The 16477-nt window shown below is 58.3% G+C and overlaps 1 protein-coding gene across 4 annotated transcripts in view; it reads left to right on the top strand.

Moving 5' to 3' along the window:
* The window catches only part of LOC144931782 (myelin transcription factor 1-like), a 36598-nt gene extending 25640 nt beyond the window's left edge, over positions 1-10958 (top strand). For 2 of the 4 annotated variants that reach the window (XM_078856074.1, XM_078856073.1), the window contains exons 14-21: positions 1310-1378; positions 4065-4127; positions 5980-6078; positions 7439-7669; positions 8043-8134; positions 8298-8401; positions 9894-10037; positions 10217-10958. In XM_078856074.1, coding sequence (XP_078712200.1) covers positions 1310-1378; positions 4065-4127; positions 5980-6078; positions 7439-7669; positions 8043-8134; positions 8298-8401; positions 9894-10037; positions 10217-10357 — 943 coding nt within the window. In that variant the 3' untranslated portion in view covers positions 10358-10958. Of the gene's footprint in view, positions 1-1309; positions 1379-4064; positions 4128-5979; positions 6079-7438; positions 7670-8042; positions 8170-8297; positions 8402-9893; positions 10038-10216 lie in introns of those variants that run through there. The other 2 variants (XM_078856075.1, XM_078856076.1) reach the window with 2 other exon arrangements.
* Positions 10959-16477: the final 5519 nt, after the last annotated feature.

The following is a 16477-nucleotide window of genomic DNA, read 5'->3' as shown; positions in this document are numbered from 1 at the left end:
CCCTCCGCTTGCTCAAACGGACCGGCCGTCGCAGTCCATCGTCAAGTTGAAGCGGCCTTGCTTGGTGGACGGACGCTGTAGCCGAGGTGGTGAACAGAAAACAACGCGAGCCCCGGGCTCGTGCGCGTGGACGAGTAGGGGATTAGGGGTGTGGAGGGGGGTCAATACAGGCCTCATCATCCCTCCCTCCGGGATCGATCAAACAAGTACCACTTTGTATGGGAGAAAATCAACATCGGTGATTGCCGGGTTTAAATTTAACGCATCGGCTTTCGCGACCAATGTGATTCGTAATTATTGATTTTATTGGTCGGATCCATCGAGTAGAATGTTGAGTCGTAAACTCTCCTCCACCCAACACAGCCAATGAATAGAGTTGTCAAAATTGTACCAAATCGTGAAATGTTGTTGCGAATCGCTCTCCGACATCACACCGCTGATGCTGCTGAAGCAGTGACAACTTTATTAATTGTCTGTATTGGGTGGAGGAGGGGTGTACGACACAACATTTTTACTCACACGAATCTGACGCACAGCTCATTTGTGAATCAGTGATCGTCCTCATGAGAGTCTCGCTCCCGCCATAAGAATGTGGAATTTCCACCACTTGCTCCGCAGGGCTGTAACCTGGAGATAAGCACCATTGCCTCAAGGCGCATACGAGCAGGGATCAATCGCTTTGCTTCTTGACTTAGACGAACGCTGCTGCCTTGGCCCCTCGGCTACAGCTCCTCCACGCAGCCACCGCGTCCCCGCTGCGTGGTGGCTGCGCGCGCCGCGCGAGCTCCCCACGGAGTCCCTGCACAGGTCACGACCCCGCGCCGCGTCTCGCTGTTTACCGCGCCTCGGTGATATCCATCGGTGTCAGATGACTTGCCTGGCTTTCCACTCTGTGCCGCTTTCCCACTTTAAAACTTATGCCTATTTTTACCCCCCTCCCCTCACACCTCCCCTCACCCCCTGACCCCCTGACCCCCTCACTCCCTACCTTCCCGCCCCCTTCCCAATCTCCCCTTGCTCTTTCCTCCACCCCACTGATCCTGGTCGCCATTACCCCTCGCCTCCCCATTCCCTTCCCATCTCATCCCCTACCCTTCCCCTACCTCTTCCCCTACCTCTTCTCCCACCCATACCCTTACCTGGCCCTACCCTTGCCCTACTCATCCCCTACCCTTGCCCGACTCATCCGCTACCCTTGCCCTACTCACCCCGTAACCTTCCCCTAACCTTCCCCTACCCTTCCCTAACCCTTACCCCGTGCTGCCTGCCCTTCATGCCCCCCCGCCCCCCTCCCCCACCCCCCCGCCAGTCTGTCTGGCTGCCCCTTGGCTGACAAGAGCGTCCGCAGCATGATTTCGTCCAACTCACAAGAGCTGAAGTATGAAGGTTTCTAAAACTGTCCTTGCCCTCAGCCACCAGACGCGCCCCACAGATCCGACAAGCACACTCGACTTGTCCTAGCCCCCCCTCCCCCCCTGGTCGCAGCAAGCCGCGACGCACATTGCAAGTTATTTGCAAAGAGCAGAGTAATTATTAATTCCTATTTTGTAGCTTGAATTTACCAACTAGTTTATTTCAACGAAGTCGCAGAGAACGAGCTATTCATTAATAACATCAGCATAGAGTGGCGCTGTCATTTTGACTTAAAGGCCCTGTGAGTGGGTGTCTGTGTGTGCGATTCTGTGTGTGAGCGTGGGTGTCTGCGTGGAATGGTGTGCGTATGTGTGAGCGTGGGTCTGTGTGTGTACGTGTGAGTCTTTGTGTGTGAATGGGTGTCTGTGTGTGCGAGTCGTTTTATGTGTCTGAGGCTGCACAAAATCGCCACCTCCCACTCTGCAGCTCGTTTGGGAGGTCATCTCTCTGCACAGAACTTGTCCTGGTCTCAGCCTCTGGATCGCTCCTCCTACTTCCTCAACAAACGGCAAACCATGCAGCCACTCACAGGGGGTGGCTGCTTCCTCCAACATTTGACGCACGGCAGCCCCAGCAGGGTCAACCCCACCCCCAAGAGCTGCCGGCCCGTTCCCGTCTTCTCCTTCAGGATGGCATTCGCTGTGGTGCTGCAAATTACTGTATTAATGGAATTAAAGTAATTTGTGATCAGAAGCTGCTGAGGAAATTTACATCAACTCAATATCCCACGACCGCCACTCAGCCTTGAAGTGCCGCACGGCCCTCCAAACCTCCGAGTGAAGACTGTATTAAGCCTCCTCATTCTCCAACGTGGGAAGTTGAAGACGGTGGAAGTGGGCCTCTTGATTTCCCTCAGCCAGCCGGAACACCTCCATCAGGGGTGATCTGGACTCCATATCCAATGCAGCCATAGCAGCTGCGTGACACACAGTCCTGGACCCCACCCATTTCACTTCGGTACTTGGGACAGGAGGTCATACAAGGCATTTGACTCATCAGCCTTTCCTGCTTACTTCCACTGAAGTTCATCTTTGGGGGGGGGGGGTAATCCACCACCACGATGTCTCGCCTCAAGTGAATGGTTAGGCGAGTCCCGATTATCATGAGACTCCCAACTTCCCACACCTCACCGCCACGCTCCAACGACCCATTCATTCGTTTGGTAAAAAAAAAAGCGCCCTGAGTGGAGGATTGTCCACCCCTCGTGGAGACTGCAACCAGAACCAGCCCACCGGACCACCTGATTTCGACAGACGTCCAGGCGGTACCAATCCAGCTCCCGACAGAGGAATGGCAGCCTCTTCTCCGCAGTGAACTTTCGAATATTCTATGTGGCCAACCACGGTGCTTTCCTGCTGTTGCTGGAGAAACCACGAGAGGGGGAGTTTAGTATCTTGGCTCCACCAATTAAGAGATGGGACCTTACCAAGAACCCCACACAAACTAGGCAGCTGCTTGAGTATTTTGTGTCATCAAATACTCCCCTCCCTCCACTCTCCATGACTGATGGGGCAGTTGTGGATGGAATAAAGAAGTTTCTATGCATGGGCAGTGTGCTTCGTAACACAGTGTGGAAGCGACCCTGGTCTGTCACTCTATAAAAAGCTCCAAGTCTTCTCGGCCACAAACCTGGACCCCTCTGATGGAACATCTACACCTGAGCTTAACCAGGCAGGATTGTGTGAGGAGCTTACAAATCCTTGAACGATCTGGACACAGTCCCATCTGTGAGCTCCTCCAGCGGGCAAGACTGCTTTGGTTCGGTTATGTAGCCCGCATGTCCAGCCACCGCAAGCCCAAGCACCTTCTGTTTGGACCGATAGAGGGGGCTAAACAGGCGCTCGGTGGACTAAAGAAGAGATGGAGCTGATGCGGTTCAGGAGAATGTGGAGTTGAGTGGGCTTCCCGATGCCTACGACCAGCGAGTTGTATCGCGTGAGTGTATGTGAGTTTTGAGTGGTTGTGTCTGTGTGTGTGTGTGTATGTGGTTGTCTTTGTCTCGATGTGTACGTGGCTATGTGTGCTTATGTCTGTGTGTGTGTTTGTGAACCTAAGACACCACTTCACCTTTCATTATGAAACTCAGCATAGAGCAGATTTGGCCACAGCTGCCAACCCAGTGTCATACTTTTACTGTTGTGAGCTGTGCATGCATTGGCAATATTCATGTGTTCTCCAACAGAATCTCATCGCGCTCACCCTCTGAATTGTTTGTGGCCTGCCCTCTCCTACCCTGCCCTTACTTTACCATGTCCTGAACTCACATACCCTGCCCTTACTTCACCATGCCCTGAACTCACATACTCTGCCCTTACTTCACCATGCCCTGAACTCACATACCCTGCCCTTACTTCACCATGCCCTGAACTCACATACCCTGCCCTTACTTCACCATGCCCTGAACTCACATACCCTACCCTTACTTCACCATGCCCTGAACTCACATACCCTGCCCTTACTTCACCATGCCCTGAACTCACATACTTTCCCCTGCCTCCAAATACCTTCCCTGCCTTCTGCTGCCCTCCCCTTCCCCCTCCTGCCCTCTCACTCTGCTCGTCCCCCAATATCGCCGACTCCCTCCCCTGCACCCACACCCCGCCAACCCTTCCCCCATCGCGGCTCCCCCCCCCGCCCCCTTCACTCACCAGGTGCCCAACGCCAGGCTGTGATGGGTCTGGGCACATCACGGGGAATTACGCCTCTCATCGCAGGTACAGTGGCATCACTCCATTAACACCATCACTCTACCAATACCATCACTACCGTGACTCCATCAAAAACATCAACGCCATCACTATCACCACTGCATTAACACCATCACTACCACCACTCCATCAACACCATCACTACCACCACTCCATCAACACCTACACTACCACCACTCCATCAACACCATTACTCCAACAGCCCCATCATCATCACCATCAGTCAAATAGACAGATTGCTCAACACGGGAGGAATCAATGAGTGAAGTTGACAGCGACAGGCACATGGTGGTAGTAGTAGTAGTAGCGATAGAAGAGTGATAAGGAGGAGCCTGACCGCTGGTGAGCGAGCGATCAGTCACCGGCCTGAACGATAAATAAACCGGTTCGGCAGCCTGCCGTAGGTTGACTCCTCGGCCTTGACACGAGCACCCGGTACGGTGTGGAGATAAAGGCGGCCGGGCCCGGGTTCCGGGCCGCACAACACAACGCAATCGTCGATGGCGACACTGCGCGTGGCCTTAGAATCAACACGCACAAAAATATAATGGGCGACGTTTCAGGCAGTGGCACCTTCTTCATGGCACATGAAAGGCGCTCGCTAGTCGCGCGCCCCGTTCCCTATAATTCTGTAGGGTGGGTGGGGGGGGCTATGACGTGGGCGGTAATGCGCGCGTCGAGTTTAACCGCCGCTTCTGATCTCCTTGCAAATGAGGCCCCTTTCATCTCGGCGAGCTGGGGAGGGGGGGGCTGTGTTTGTGTATAAATCCGCGGCGCCCATCTCAAGAGAGTGCTTCTCACATTCATTGGGAAGCCACAAACAAAGACACAGATCCCCCGTATAGCCTCTACAGGCTGTTGGGGCAAGTGCTTTTAGCGAGTAGCAGCACCTATTAAGGGTGGCATTGTGGCAAGCACCCACCCGCCTTTGTCTCCCCAGTGCTGATGTGTACATGCCGAGGCACGTAATCATTGAAGGCTGAGTCGACGTAGGGGGAGGCCCCAGGGTCTGTTCAAAATATTCGCCGGAGCGGGAATCGAACTCGACCCGACGATCCGAATTCGATTCCCGCTCACGGCCAGTACCGGTGACGATTATCTAAACCGTGCCTGGGCCTCGCCTAGGTGGACTCAGCCTCAAATGAGTACCTGCTGCGATGTGTAAACATCACCACGGGGGAGACAAAGGCAGCCGGGCGTGGTGCTGGCCACCCACCCTATCGTGTGCCGTGTCGGCCTTCATAGGTGTTACTCGCTAACAGAACTTGCCCCAACAGCCTGTTAAGGCTACACGGGGGATCTTTGGTTGGCTGGGGAATGAGGGCTCAGAGTTTGTGTGCTTCCGAGTGACAGTCGCGCCCCCCAGTGGCTGTGAACTCAGTCAACAGCCTCGGGGGGGGGTGGTGGTGAACCGTCGCGCAGCGCTCTGTGGAGGAGGCGGAGTCATTCGCCCACCCAGAGCCACGGCCGACTGTTGGGGACAGCACGGGCTGTTCGGCAGCAGCACGACGCCTGGCCGCCTTTGTCTCCCCAGTGATGAAATATGTGTAGTCACTGTGATTGGCGTTGAGCGGGAATGGAACTCGGGGTCGCGGGTTCGTAGCGCAATGCGAGAACCGCTACACCACGGCACACCGCGCTCGACAATTTGAATACAACGCGTTCGTCATTAATACATGCGACGTTTCGGTCAATGGCCCTTCTTCGCAGCAGACGGAGAGTCCAGAGAGGTGTCGTTCAATCGCCACGAGTGTCTCCTCGTGTGCCCTGTTGGTCTTCATAGAGGCGCTCGGTTAGCAGCACTTGCCACGCACCGTCCTGTGGGCTACACGGGGGACCTTTGTCTCTATGTCCGCAGCCTGTCGGGCTGCCCTCGTGCCAGGAAGAGCGGCCTCAAGTTGGCACTGAGTCGCGAGGAGAGGGACGACCCCGAGCAGACCAGGTGGGGAGACATGGGGTGAGCGAACCAGCCCTGCCTCCCCACTCACCCACCACCACACCACTCACTCACCCACCACCACACCACTCACTCACTCATCAGCCACACCACTCACTCACTCATCAGCCACACCACTCACTCACTCATCAGCTACACCACTCACTCACCACTGACTCACTCACCAGCCACACCACTCACTCACCAGCTACACCACTCACCCACCAGCCACACCACTCACTCACTAGCTACACCACTCCCCCACCACCACACCACTCACCAGCTACACCACTCACCCACCAGCCTCCCCGCTCACCAGTCCACCACACCACTCACTCACCACTCACTCACTCACCAGCTACACCACTCACTCACCAACCACACCACTCACTCACCAGCCACACCATTCACTCATTCACTCACCAACACACACTCACTATATAATTGCATAGAGTCACATAGAGTTACACAGAGATCCACAGAGTAACATCGGACACCGCAGGGTGAGTGGAATGTGCGCACTACACCGGCACCTTGCCAAGGCATCATCATCATCATCGCGCCCGAGCAGCCGCGGCTCGTGAATCGAGCCGGTTCGCTCCGCGTGGGCCCCGTGGCACTCCCCTCTCCCCTCTCCCCTGCGAGCCCGCGGAGGCTCGCAGCTCATCCGCTGCGCCTCTCACCACAGACCGCGCGTGGTGGAGTCTGCGTGCCGTGGCGGCCACCACACGGGCCCGGCCTCCCGACACCCCTGGCCTGGCGCCACCCTCACACCCTCGTTGTTATTTACTCCTCGAGAAGAGCCACGCTGCTGAGTCGCAGGACTCACTGCCAGGAGGGTCCTGCCGCTGCTGCTGCTGCTGATCCATTGAGGTGTTTGTTAGTAAGATGTTGTCAGCCGATTACCGACGAGTCGTGAGTATTAATCACGTGAGGAGGAGGAGGAAACGGGAGCACGCGGAGACAACCCACGCCTTGCGCGAGGGGGCAACGCTCTATCCCCCCCCTGCCCCCCGTACAAATAGAACAGATGAATATTAGTCCACACTTTGCTGTACCGCCTTCTCCTGGCGAGCCAGGGTACGGCTCCTCCTCGACGCCCACCCACGTGGTAGGAAGGGAGTTCCACAGCGACGTCTGTGCGGTGATCCACCAACCCTCCCTGCTGCTGCTGCTGCCTCCACACCGCGCGCTGGGGTACAGGCAGCCTCGCGCAGCAGCAGCAGCAGCGTAGCCACCACCACCAGCGCCACCACCGGGCTATCGATTACAAACAAATCCTGATCACCGCGCGATCGGTCATTTGACCAACGACGCTGCTGACTTCCACGTCACAATCGACGTCCCCCTCCCCCCCCCCCCGACTTGCGATCGCCGACAGGTGCCCCGTGCCGGGCTGCGACGGGCAGGGTCACGTGACGGGCAAGTACGCGTCACACCGCAGCGCCTCGGGCTGCCCGCTGGCCGCGCGGCGCCAGAAGGAGGGCTTCCTGAACGGCGCAGCCTTCCCGTGGCGGGCCGCGGGGCCCGGGAAGGCCGACGGGGTCACGTGCCCCACGCCGGGCTGCGACGGCTCGGGACACGTCACCCGCAGCTTCCTCACGCACCGCAGGTGGGGGCAGCCGCCGTGGGCCGCTGGGGAGACAAAGGCGGCCGGGTGGTGGTGGCCGCCCCACCGCTCTCGTGTGCCCCGCGTCAAATCGGTGCTCAGTAACGGCGCTTGTCCCTCGAGTCTGTTCGGGCTTTACAGGGGGAGGGGGGGGGGTCTTGGCACGCCTGCGTTTGTCCGTGTGCACCACGGTGTTATATAAACATAAACTTTGGGGATACAAAGGCGGCCACGCTTTGGTTGAGGGCCACACCGCCACCCTCTCTGCGGCGCCATGTCGGTATTCATTGGTGCTGCTACTCGCTAACAACACTTGCCCCTACCGTCTGTTAAGGCTCCACGGGGGATCTTTGTCTTTGTGTGTGCGTGCGTGCAGCCTGTCGGGGTGTCCCCGCGTGTCGTCGGCGCTGAAGCGCGCGCGCCTCTCCGGGGACGAAATCCTCACCATCAAGTTCCGCGCCAGCAGCGGCAAGTTCACAAGAGGGTCCTGCCAGGCTCGCCCGGCAAACCGCGCTCACCGCGCCACCATGCCTCACTCACTCGGAGAATGATGATGACGACGATGATGATGACGATGATGATGACGATGATGACGATTACGATGATGACAATGATGACGATGTGTTTGCAGAGGTGGAGAACGATGAGGACATCAAGCAGCTGGACGATGAGATCCAGGAGCTCAGCGAGTCCAACTCCCAGATGGAGGCGGACGTGGCGCGCCTACAGGCACAGGTGGCGCACCGCACCACACCACACTACACCATACCACACTACGGCACAGCACACTACACCGCACCACACCGCACTACACCACACCACACTACACCACACCACACTACACCGCACCACACCACACTACACCACACTACACCACACCACACTACGGCACAGCACACCACACTACACCACACCACACTACACCACACCACACCGCACTACACCACACCACACCACACTACACCACACCACACTACGGCACAGCACACCACACTACACCGCACCACAACGCACTACACCACACTACACCACACCACACTACACCGCACCACACCGCACTACACCACACCACACTACACCACACCACACTACACCACACCACACCGCACTACACCACACCACACTACACCGCACCGCACTACTCCACACCGCACGTCACCACACCGCTCTGCGCCACAGTACACCACTCGACAGCACGCCACAGCCCAGCACCAAACCCCACATTAGTTGGAGAACAATTCTGACCCATCGGTAAAGCGGTGAAGCCAACTCGGCAAAAATCACCAGCGCACCGTTAACCACTTGCAAACGTGACAATTTCATGACAATGACATTTCGTTTGGCTGTGTCGGGTGGTCGAGAATCTCACGACACATGTTTGGCCACCGTTGAACGATTGCGTTTGCAGGCTTCACTGCCGGATGCGACCCTCCTCCTCCTCCTGCCTGCGTCAGCTCCAGATGTCATTTGCATGTGGAACCGTGACTCATGAGAGAGATTGCAGGTGGTGACTGTGGTGGTAGCGGTGGTGGTAGCGGTGGTAGTGGTGGTGGTGGTACTGGCGATGGTGGTTATGGTGGTGGTGGTGTTGGTAGTGGTGGTGGCGGTGGTAGCGGTGATGGTGGTGGTGGCTACGCTGCACGTGGCTGCCTGTAACCCAGCAGTGTGGAGGCAGCAGCGAGGGTTGGTGGATCACTGCACAGACGTCGCTGTGGAACTCCCTTCCTACCACGTGGGTGGGCGTCGGGGAGGAGCCGTACCCTGGCTCGCCAGCAGAAGGCGGCACAGAAAAGTGCGTGGACTAATCTCCAAGTTTTCATCATTAATTGGCTGAAAACGTCTTAATATATAGAGGATGGCGGAGCTTGGGCAGTTGTTGGTAGCACCGGCTCGTCGCCGCCCGGCTGCTGCTGCTGCTGCCTTCCCGCTCGTGTCTGTGGCTCCTGGGCGATGGCGAGCGATGCGGTAGGCAGGGACGACGACCGCCACGCTGCAGATCGAACCAGACGTGAGCCACCGATAGAGACAGACGTCGTGTCGCGAGAAAGACCACTCGACCGGGGAGCGGTGGGTGTAGCGGTTAGCGCGGTGCGCTACCAGCCCGGCGGACCCGGGCTCGATTCCCACCCCACGGCCACCGACACCAGTGACGATTACCTGAACCGGTCCTGGGCTTCCCGTAGGTCGACTCAGCCTCAAATGAGTACCTGGTGCGGTGTGTATCCAGATCGCCAACATGGAGACCAACCTGAAGTCGATGGAGGAGGAGAACAAGGCCATGGAGCACCAGAACGAGGTGCTGCTCCACGAGCTCGCCTCGCTGAGCCACACGCTCATCCGCAGCCTCGCCAACATCCAGCTGCCGCACATGGTGCGTGAACAAGGGGCGGAGGTGCCCCGCGTAGCCCACGCGGCCCGTCAGGGCAAGCGCACGCACGCACGCGCACGCACGCACGCGCACGCACAGGTGAACATCCGTTGCGATGCGCCACTCGTGTTGCGAGGGCTGCCCGGGGAGTGGCTTCACCTGTGTCTTTTCGTCCCACGCAGGAGCCCATCAACGAGCAGAACTTCGACGCGTACGTGACGACGCTGACCGACATGTACACCAACCAGGAGCGCTACCAGAGCCCCGAGAGCAAGGCGCTCCTCGAGAGCATCCGCCAGGCCGTCAAGGGCATCCAGGTGTAGCGGGGGGGGGGGGGCACGGGGCGGAGAGGAGCGGTGACGACCCCCCACCGCCATCCGGACGCGGCGAGAGAGCCGAAGAATGTGGGGGGGTGGGGGTGGGGGGCAAACGGAAGGACCGGGGGTAGGGGCGAGCGTCGCTCCCCCACGGCAGCCGGCGCGACACCCCCCAACAGCCCCGTCGCTCACCGTGCCACCCCTCGCTCGCTCGCTCCCTAGCGCTCGCTCCCTAGCGCTCTCTCGCTCCCTAGCGCTCATTCCCTAGCGCTCTCTCGCTAGCGCGCTCTCCCTAGCGCTCGCTCCCTAGCGCGCTCTCCCTAGCGCTCGCTCCCTAGCGCTCTCTCGCTCCCTAGCGCTCATTCCCTAGCGCTCTCTCGCTAGCGCGCTCTCCCTAGCGCTCGCTCCCTAGCGCGCTCTCCCTAGCGCTCGCTCCCTAGCGCTCTCTCGCTCCCTAGCGCTCATTCCCTAGCGCTCTCTCGCTAGCGCGCTCTCCCTAGCGCTCGCTCCCTAGCGCGCTCTCCCTAGCGCTCGCTCCCTAGCGTTCGCTCGCTAACGCTCTCTCTCTAGCGCTCTCTCTCCCTAGCGCTCTCTCCCCCTAGCGCTCTCTCCCCCTAGCGCTCTCTCCCTAGCGCTCTCTCCCCCTAGCGCTCTCTCCCTAGAGCGCTCGCCCTAGAGCGCTCTCCCTAGCGCTCTCTCCCTAGAGCGCTCTCCCTTGCGCGCTCCCAATTGCGGGGCAGAGCCTGCGGCGCCCGATCATCAGTCCGTCCGCTCACCCTCTCGCTCACCCTCTCGCTCACCCTCTCACTCACCATCTCGCTCACCCTCTCACTCGCCCACCCGGACCCGCGCCCAGCGCTCCCCCCACCCCACTCCTTATCGTCAGCAATAGCGGTCTCATCGCACATCTCAGCATCGCTGGCCGGATTGCGGGGGTGGGGGCAACTGGGTGACTGGGCGAGGGGGGGCAGGTGGCGCACTCGGGGTGGGGGGGGGGGGCAATGGAATTCTCCGCCGGTCTCGGCAGCCCACGACACCCGGACCGGATTTGGGAATCGAGATGGCTTCCTGCGGATCAACAATCCCCGCCCCCACCGAGGAGCGCAAGATTCCTGCTCCCACCCACTGCGGCGGCCCCCACTACCTCCCGCATCCCCCACAGACCCCCCAGCCGGAGCGCCCCCCCCCTTCCGCCCAGCCCCCTAGCCCCCTAGCCCCCTAGCCGTCGCCTCTCGCTGTAACTATCCACACCGCGCTGTCCTTCAAAGTCATGTACTCTATACCCAATGAATGTAATGAACCTTCAGGGGTCAAGGGTATTCAGGTCACAGGGATGAAGAGGTTTTCATCCTTGATCCCCGTAGCATCACTGTGCTCGCGATGCCAAGGGCCAAATCGGAATGAATACTATATTTTTAAGCTTCACGTCTGATGAATGTAACAACTATTTTACACACATTGTCCCCTCCTCCCTTCTTCTCCCCCCCTCCCTGCTCCTCCCTCCCTCCCTCCTCCCCCCAACACCACCGTCGCCAACGCCAAGGCTGCGAGTGTATACAGGGGAAGGGTGCACGGGGTGGTGGGGGGCTCGGCGGTGGTTTGGTTGGGGGGGGGGAGGCGGACAGGCCTTGTGACACATTGGTGGCATTCCCGTTCGGCCGTGGTAACGCGCTCGTGATGGACGCGTTACCGTGGTGACGCGCTCGCGATGGGCGCGTTACCGTGGTGACGCGCTCGCGATGGGCGCGTTACCGTGGTAACGCGCTCGTGATGGACGCGTTACCGTGGTGACGCGCTCGCGATGGGCGCGTTACCGTGGCGACACGATTGGCATGTGGCGGCGCTGATTCCAACCTGTAACATGGCGAGAATCGTCATCGCTGGGTAACAATGAGCGCAGGGCCGTGACACGAGCAGATTTAACAAGCAACCAAATTGGGTGTGAAATTGCTATCGCTCGGCATTATCCAGACCACCATCTCGCAAGAACTGCACGCGCGGCCATTTTATCGCTGAAGACCACCCAGACTCCAAACTATTGAGAGAATGTGACTGTGCTGTGCTGATGAGTCCTAATGAGGACTAAGCTGGTCTGCAGCTGCGTCTTGTTTCACTCGCCTCCCTGTTGTGGGGTGGCCGCGTGTTCTCGTCGCTTTGAGTTTGGGTCGTCAAATTGACAACGTGGACAACGCGTTTAGTTCTTTCGAGCTGGTGGTCTGGGTAAGGCTGAGTGTCATGAAGTCGACTGGATACGCTCTAGAATCATCAAGATACCGAGGAAACAAATCGATGACGGTCGCCTCTCCCAGTGAGTCGCCTCTCCCTCTCCCAGCGAGCCGCCTCTCCCAGCGATGAATCTCTCCACGTGCGAGCGATGAATCTCTCCACGTGCGAGCGATGAATCTCTCCACGTGCGAGCGATGAATCTCTCCACGTGCGAGCGATGAATCTCTCCACGTGCGAGCGATGAATCTCTCCACGTGCGAGCGATGAATCTCTCCACGTGCGAGCGATGAATCTCTCCACGTGCGAGCGATGAATCTCTCCACGTGCGAGCGATGAATCTCTCCACGTGCGAGCGATGAATCTCTCCACGTGCGAGCGATGAATCTCTCCACGTGCGAGCGATGAATCTCTCCACGTGCGAGCGATGGTTCTCTCCACGTGCGAGCGATGAATCTCTCCACGTGCGAGCGATGAATTTCTCCACGTGCGAGCGATGAATCTCTCCACGTGCGAGCGATGAATCTCTCCACGTGCGAGCGATGAATTTCTCCACGTGCGAGCGATGAATCTCTCCACGTGCGAGCGATGAATTTCTCCACGTGCGAGCGATTAATTTCTCCACGTGCGAGCGATGAATTTCTCCACGTGCGAGCGATGAATCTCTCCACGTGCGAGCGATGAATCTCTCCACGTGCGAGCGATGATTCTCTCCACGTGCGAGCGATGAATCTCTCCACGTGCGAGCGATGAATCTCTCCACGTGCGAGCGATGAATTTCTCCACGTGCGAGCGATGAATCTCTCCACGTGCGAGCGATGAATTTCTCCACGTGCGAGCGATGAATTTCTCCACGTGCGAGCGATGAATCTCTCCACGTGCGAGCGATGAATCTCTCCACGTGCGAGCGATGAATCTCTCCACGTGCGAGCGATGATTCTCTCCACGTGCGAGCGATGAATCTCTCCACGTGCGAGCGATGAATCTCTCCACGTGCGAACGATGAATCTCTCCACGTGCGAACGATGAATCTCTCCACGCGCACCCCAGACGAACGCATGCAGTAAAACAGCAGCTCAACGATCCTTATCTGACAGGGACTGGGGGCCAGATGACCGTGATGCCTACGTAAACGCTGAAGTCGACAGAGATTAAGTTGTGGGGCAGCAGTTCCGTGGTTCAGAGTTCTTAGTCCTCGGGTGATTGTTCCTTAAACGGGGGTGCTGAGAATCCAAACAACAACCACAACAACAACAACAACTAAACAACCACCGGCTGCCTTGACCACCACCACCACCACCACCCACACCGCGTTCTGTCCACGTGGTGACGCGTGTTTTTGTAGCGACACGGGGGGAGGGGAATCGTAAGTTAAGGGTGGGCGGATTGTACGAACCGTCCGTGGCGTGTGGTGAGTTCGTAGTGAGTAGCGGTGCTTCGTACTAGTTAGTAGTCGCAGTGGTAGCAGCAGCAGCGCCAGTTTCGTGTGTCGTCCCTTCTGTGTGGGTTAGAAGGGAGGAGGGGGAGGCACACGCTGCGTGTCAGAGTTTGCTGTGTTAGGATCGCCGGTTATTTATTTATTTATGTTCCGTTGCGTCGCCGAAATTCCAAAAGTACCCCCCCCCCCTCCTCTCCTAAAAACACACGAAAAAAATGACTCATTACTACTACTACTGTTCCTATGATAGTGATATTCGGTATTTTGTACGAAAAAAAAAACATGTTTAACGAAAATGTTACAAAAAAAAGAGTGTATATGATGATAATACTATATTTATTTATTTATTTCTGACATCGCCGCTACGCTCCCGCGTCCTCGCACCAGTGTAGGGTTTGTGAAGTCCCCGCCCCATTCCTGTTCCCCCCGTGCTGGTTGCCCCCCCTCACCCCCCCCCCCCCAGCCAATGCCCATCATGTTAAGATGACAGTCGTGCTCTGAATGTCTATTTTTTCATGATTGTACACAGTACCGTAAATGTATGGACTATTCAGGTAGAGAGTGAGATGCGCTTACGTTTCTAGAAGGTTCTTTTCCTCCTCCGATCCGAGTCCATCATAAAGCAGCGGCAAGAGCAGCGGCATGGGCAGCGGCATGGGCAGCAGCGAGCACAGCGCCCCTGTCCGGCCCCGTGCCAGCGAGTGTCGCCCACTCGCCAAGCCGCCGGGTCTTTAACGTGCCGCGTGCTCTCGAGTGGTGGGTGGGGGGGGCGGTGGGGAGGGGGGGGGAAGGGGGCAAAGATTTGACAGCAAAACCAGACGTTATTTCCTACACTTTGTATCATCGGGTATTTATTTATTATTATGCTATATATACACAGTATATTATACATAGAGGTCTCTATATATATATCTCTCTATATTTAAGGATGAATATTGAAGGTGTGTTTTTGTAATCTCAAGGAAGACGTTCATAGCCGCCGTCGCTTCTGTTGCGCGCACGGTCTCGGCTCGAGGAGGTCGCGGGCGGACGTTGAGCAGGAAGCAGCCTGGAGGCGCGGGCGATGTGGTGACAAGGCTTGCCACAGTAATGTGGAGTTTCCACCGGTCACCGTCTGCTCGTCTGAAATGGACAAACCCGCCCCTCCTCCGCCTCCCAATCCCGCGCCAGACAAACAAAACAGGCCACGTGCATCTTGTGATCAGAGAGAGACAAAGGAGGTCGTGATGGGTGGGACACGTGGTTGGTGTGCTGGGTGGAGGAGAAGGAGGAGGAGGGGGGGGGGGGCACGTGACCGAGACCGCCATTGGAGTGGCACCCAGAAGTCGGCGACCAGGGGGACGATAAAACGTGGATGATGATGGTGATGATGATGGTGAGACTGCACGAGTGATCCTTGAAGGACGTGTCTCGCATCTGTAGCGGCGAGAAGACCTCAAGCCAGATGATGATGGTGGTGGTGGCGGTGGTGGTGATGGTGGCGGCGGCGATGTTGAGACTTGACTGACCGCGTGGAGGTCGCAGCGTCGCGCGGACCGCGGCAGTTTGCGGGATTTGGCAGAAGGAAGGAAGGAAGCCATGCCCTGTTTGTGGTGGCGTCAGCGGCTCCGGTCGCAGTGACCGCTCGATGTTGAATCTTGAATCTCGTGACGACGATGGGATGGGTTCTCCATGGGATCAGCTCCCTATGGAATCGGTTTCCCACGTGGGATCGGTTCTACGTGGAATCAGGTGCCGATGGGATCGGCTCCCCGTGGGATCGTTTCCCTACGGGATCGGATCCCACATCCCCAGGTGCTTTCGTGGCTGTAGTTTCTCACTCTCGTCCGTCCGTGGGTCCCCGATTGTAACCCCCCCCCCTCCTTATGATCCTGATCTATCCTCCTCCTCGTAAGACCTGAGGTGCACCCCCACCCCATACCCCACCCCCACCCCATACCCAACCCCCACCCCATACCCCACCCCATACCCCACCCCATACCCCACCCCCACCCCATACCCCACCCCATACCCAACCCCCACCCCATACCCCACCCCATACCCCACCCCATACCCCACCCCCACCCCATACCCCACCCCCACCCCATACCCCACCCCATACCCCACCCCCACCCCATACCCCACCCCCACCCCATACCCCACCCCCACCGAATGTCCCGGCCCAGCCGCGCTGCGTGTGAGTGGTGGTGAGCGGTGGTGAGTGGTGGTGAGCGGTGATGAGCGGTGGTGAGCGGTGAGTGCTGCGGCCGGGGCGCGGGGTCTCGTGGCGAGCGGGCCCCTCCGCACGCTCCTCGTGGAACCCGCGTCAGGCTGGGGGGGGGGCTCGTGCCCGGTTTGGAGGATCTCGAATCGGGGGGGGGGGGGGTAAAGTCTCCGTCTTCGTCGGTGCCTGCGAACGCGCGGGGTGTGATCAGTCGGCTCCCCTCCTCGCGTCGATAGACTCAATGTTACCATAACAATAACAC

This window comes from Lampetra fluviatilis, chromosome 4, assembly GCF_964198595.1.
Source record: "Lampetra fluviatilis chromosome 4, kcLamFluv1.1, whole genome shotgun sequence".
In the NCBI taxonomy this organism is placed as follows: domain Eukaryota; kingdom Metazoa; phylum Chordata; class Hyperoartia; order Petromyzontiformes; family Petromyzontidae; genus Lampetra; species Lampetra fluviatilis.
This window is presented reverse-complemented; position numbering and strand designations above follow the sequence as displayed.